This window comes from Petaurus breviceps, unplaced genomic scaffold, assembly GCF_028583685.1.
Source record: "Petaurus breviceps papuanus isolate PSGF00001 unplaced genomic scaffold, PetGlider_PUasm1.0 90330, whole genome shotgun sequence".
NCBI classification, from domain to species: domain Eukaryota; kingdom Metazoa; phylum Chordata; class Mammalia; order Diprotodontia; family Petauridae; genus Petaurus; species Petaurus breviceps.
Window position 1 is genome coordinate 11,249 of NW_027187219.1, and position 5,126 is coordinate 16,374.

The 5,126-nt window shown below is 37.9% G+C and overlaps 1 protein-coding gene across 1 annotated transcript; it reads right to left on the reverse strand.

Annotated features, from left to right (window-relative positions):
• Positions 1 to 642: 642 nt before the first annotated feature.
• Positions 643 to 1,696, reverse strand: LOC138177007 (olfactory receptor 1S1-like). The gene has a single exon (XM_069107990.1). The coding sequence runs from the start codon at positions 1,635 to 1,637 to the stop codon at positions 684 to 686; it is 954 nt and encodes a 317-aa protein (XP_068964091.1). The 5' UTR covers positions 1,638 to 1,696; the 3' UTR covers positions 643 to 683.
• Between the last annotated feature and the right edge of the window lie 3,430 nt (positions 1,697 to 5,126).

Here is a 5,126-nt window from a genome sequence, read left to right on the forward strand (position 1 = left end):
TGATTCATTTTGTCAAAAGCTTTTTCTGCATCTGTTGAGGAAATCATTATTTTTTTGTGTTTTTCTTACTATTGATGTAGTCTATTATGATTACAATTTTCCTAATATTCAGCCTAGACTGAACTACTGGCATAAGTCCAAAATGGTCATAGTATATATTCTTTGTTGTATATTGCATTAGTCACTTTGCTACTATTTTACTAAAATTGTTTGCATCAATATTTATTAGGGATATTGGTCTATATTTTGCTTTGTTTTAACTTTTTTTTACCTAAATTTACATAGTAAGTTTCAGAGGTGAGATTTAAACCCAGGGCTTACTTTTCTGGTTCTAAATCTACCACATTTTCACTATACTACATTGCCTCTTTTCCAAGCATGAAGAATAACATTCTGCACACAGCAAGTGCTTTATAAATGTTTGCTGTATTTGTTGTAACAGTTAGTTGATCTGGGCCTCTTTTTTTACCACTAAGAAACATTGGGTAGGGAAGATAAATGAAGAGAAGGGTTATATACACAAAGTGATGGCAACTAAAGAGACCCCTCAGGCAGGGAGTGTTAGAAGAGAAGGCTGAAGAGATTTCAGTCAGGTAACAGGTGAACCTAATGTACCTCTCTAATGTCTTGGACAGAGTCATGGGCAAGGGTAGTGGGGAAAGGAAAATCCAGTTCTCAAGATCTCACAGAGAAAACATTTTCTTGTTGATGATTTTCTTTAGGGCTCCTTTTATGTCCTTATTCCTTAAGCTGTAAATAAAGGGGTTCATCATGGGGGTCACCACAGTGAAGAGCACAGCTCCAATCTTCTCATTGTTGGCTGACTGGGCAGCAGAGGGCAGGAAATAAACCCCAACAATTGTCCCATAGAAGAGTGTCACCACTGAAAGGTGGGAGCCACAAGTGGAGAAGGCTTTCCATTTTCCTTCAGCAGATGAGACTTTCGAGACAGTGAAGACAATGCAGATGTAAGAAAAGAGGATGAGGCCAAAGGGGACTGCAATAACAGAAGAACCTAGGAAGAACATGACTAACTGATTGATGAGTGTATCTGAGCAGGAGAGGTTGATCAGAGGGGCCAGGTCACAGAAGAAGTGAGGGATGGTGTTGGCATCACAGAAGGTCAACTGGACCAGCAGAAGGGTGTGAGTGAGGGCAACAAGGTTGCTGAGAACCCAAGAGGTGGCCATCAGCAGAGTGCAGAGTCTGGGTCTCATGACTGAGACATAGTTCAAAGGGTAACAGATAGCCACAAAGCGGTCATAGGCCATCACCCCCAAGAGGAAGTTATCAATGACGACAAATACAATGGAAAAATACATCTGTGTGACACACTCCCCAAAGGAGATGGATTGGCTCTTGGTCTGGATGTTCACCAACATCTTGGGAACTGAAGTAGAGATGCAGGAAATGTCAGCCAAAGACAAGTTGGCAAGGAAAATATACATGGGGGTGTGAAGGTAAGAGTCCAGACTGATGGCCAGGATGATGAGCAGATTCCCAACCACTGTCACCAAGTACATGCCCAGGAAGAGGACAAAGAGAGGCTGTTGCTGCTCAAGCTGTTCAGAAAGTCCCAGGAGGAGGAATTCAGACACCATGCTTTGGTTCCCTTGGTACATGTCTATGATGGTCATTGTCCTGAGGGAAGAAAACTGGAATGACAAAGAAAATCACTGGGAGTTTTCTATCATTTAGTAGGCTTGCATACAGAAGGTTAACGTTTCAGGCATCTAGGTACTACAGTCAATAGAGGTTTGAGCCTGGAGTCAGGAAGGCCGAGTTCAAATTTAGCCTCAGTCTAGCTGGGTGAACCCTGAGGAAGTTATTCCTCTGTCTCAGTTTCCTCAACTGTAAAATGGGGATAATAACAGCACCTACTTCCTGCAGTTGTGAGAATCAAATGAGGTATTTGTAAAGTGCTTGGTATATAGTAGGCACTTAATAAATGCTTCCTTCTTTCCTTCCCTATTTGTTCATGCTCATGCCAGAGACTAGATGAGGCTCCTGGGTAATATGGCATTTGTGGAGTAGTCACAAATCATAACCCATTCTTCCAGTGAGATAACCTTTCTTTCTCAAAGTGATCCTAGCCTATATTAGAATATAATTTTAAAAACAAATATAAGAGAAGATTCTGGGTAGATGGTGGGGTGGGTCAGAAAAATTTGGATCTCCAAATTTCATCTCCAAATACAAGACAAAACATCACTTCAGAGCAGTAGAAATTATCACGGGGTAAAGTGGTTGTCTTCCTGAAACAATTTCAGAAGATGCCAGGAAAGACCCGACCTCTAGGGGCACAGGTTTGGCTTGAGTGAGGTGCAAACACCTCCAGGCCTACACCTACCAACAAGCCCTGGGAGCAGCAGGGTTGAAAGGCAGCTTCAGCCTTAGAAACTTTCATCTTGAAGACAGTGTGGGAGTCTAAAGGCTGAACAGGAAAAGATTGAGGGACCTCCTATTGTTGAAGGACATGAAGCACAGCTGTGATGACAAGACACATCCCAGGCTGTGGCTGTGGGGGAGAATGAGCTAGCACACACCTGGTGAGTGTAGTAGCAAGGGGCTGGAGCCCTGATGGTTCTGGAGGAGAACCATCACTTGCAGGAGAGCAGAGTCACTGGTTCCTTTTCCAGAGCAGAGAGGAGAGCAGTCACTGGAGAGACTTCAGGAAGCGTGATCATTTGCAGGAGAGTGTGACTGAGGGCTCTAACCATGGTTTAGAGGTAGAGAAGAGAGACCAAGGTTGGACCCTGAGACAGACCTCAGAAAATAATAGTAAACAGGACCTGAGAGTTGGGGCATCATTCCCCATACCTTGAGACCACAACTTGATTACACTAATAGCTGCTAAAAGCAAAATAAGACAATAAATAAAAAATGAGGAAGCAAAGGAGAAAGAACCCGACCATAGATATTTACTATGGGGTTAGAGAAATCTCGGTTCATATTCAGAGGAAGATAATAGAAGTAAAAAAGCCACTCCTTTTTCAATAAGAAATGTCAAATGGTCCCAAGCACAAAAAGAGTTTTTGGAAGGACTTAAAAAGGGCTTTAAAAATCAAATAAGAGAGATCAAGGAAAACTTAGAAAAAATCCCCAGAGCAATCCAAGAAAATCAAGAAAATTACAAAAAGAAAGTCAACCAACTGGAAATAGAGAATCAAAAATTCACAGAAGAAATTCCTTGAAAACTAGAATTGAGCAAAGGAAAGCTACTGATATTCTAAGACACCAAGAAATCATAAAACAAAATCAAAGAATGAAAAAATAGAAGAGAAAGTAGAACATCTCATTAGTAAAAACTGATTTGGAAAACAGTTTGAGGAGAAATAATATAAGAATAGTTAGACTACCTGAAAATTATGATAAAAAAAGGAATCTTGATACAATATTATAGGAAATTATCAAGGAAAATTGCCCTGAAGTTCTAGGACAAGAAGGCAATGTAGAAATAGAAAAAAATCTGCTGATAACCACCTGAAAGAGATCCAAGGAAGAAACTTACAGGAATATCATAGCCAAACTTTGAAACTTGATCCAGGCTAAGGAGAAGATTGAAGCAAAAAGAAAAAAGACAATTTAAATATCATGGAACTAAATAAGGATTACACAAGACCTAGCAGCAACTATGTTGAAGAACCAGAGATCTTGGAATGCTATATTCTGTAGAGTAAAAGATCTGGGTTTATGACCAAGGGTAACTTACCCAGCAAAGTTAAGTATAATCCTGAATAAAAAAAAATGGATATTTAAGGAATTCATAAACTTTTAGGTTTTTCTGACAAAACCTCCAGAACTTAAGGGAAAATTCAACACATAATATGCAAAGAAATATAAGGTAAACATTAAAGATGAATTATAAGGGACTCAATGAGGTCAAATTATTTATTTGTATATGTGAAAATATTAGTAGTACTCATGATTGTCATCATTATTTGGATAGTTTTAAAGAAAGGCAGGGACTGGCCTGAGTATAATGGGGTGATTAAAAAAAATAAAACTGTGTAGGGAGAGATAGAAAGGAGTAATTATCTCATATGAATGAGGCATAAAAGGACCAACTGATACACAAGCTAGTTGGGGAAAGGGGGTAGTTGGAACATTACTCTCATTGGGATGGGGCTAAAGAGGGAACAACATATATTTCCAGAAAGGTATAAAAGTCTTCTAAATTCAGGAAGAAATAAGAGGGCAAGGGGACAGCATGGGGGAAGAGAATAAGGGAGAGACTCTTAGAGAGATGATTAGGTTAAGGAACAAAAGGGCAAGGTAGCAAGAAGAAGAAAAGAAGGAGAGTTAAGAGGGACAGGATAAGTAGGGTGAGAAGCATAGTGAGGAAAAATAGAAAGGAGGAAAATACACAATAAGTAATTGTAGCTTAGAATGTCAATGGGACAAATTTACCCATAAAACGAAATGGATAGCAGATTAAATATTTGAATACAACTATATGTTTCTTTCAGGAAACATTATGAAAATAGAGATTCACACAAAGATAAAATAAAGGGCAAGAGTAGAATTCAGTATGTAAAAAAACAAGGATAGTTATCATGATCTCAGACAAAGTTAAAATTAAAATAGATTTAATCAAAAGTGAAAAACAGAGAAATTATACCATGTGTTACAATATTATTCAATATTGTTTTAAATCACTTAAAATACCTAGAGAGTGTAAACCTGAGTTTATACCTATCAAAGAGACAGAGGAACTATGTAAACATAAACATAAGATACTTTTTATACAAATAAACTCAGGTCTAAATAATTGAAGCAATATTTATTGTTAATGTGTAGATGAAACCAATAGAATTTTTAAAAATGACAGTCTAATCTAACTAATCCATTTATTCAGTGTCATCCCAATTAAACTACTAAAATTATTTTACTGAGTTAGAAAAAATAACAACAATGTTCATTTGGAAGAACAAAAGGTCAGGAACTTCAAAGAAACCTGGGGAAAAAGATGTAAAGGAAGAAGATTCATGTGACCTTAAACTATATTATGATGTGAGAACATTGTTGAATTGTAAAAAGGATAGTTTTGGTTATTTTAAATGAAAAATTTCTTGTATCGATAAAACAAAGGAAGGAAGGCCAAAAATTGGGAAAAATCCTTTCAT

What these genes read in the sequence shown, in the direction of transcription:
- LOC138177007 (XM_069107990.1), bottom strand. Translation starts at nt 1,637, where the DNA reads ATGACCATCATAGACATGTACCAAGGGAACCAAAGCATGGTGTCTGAA.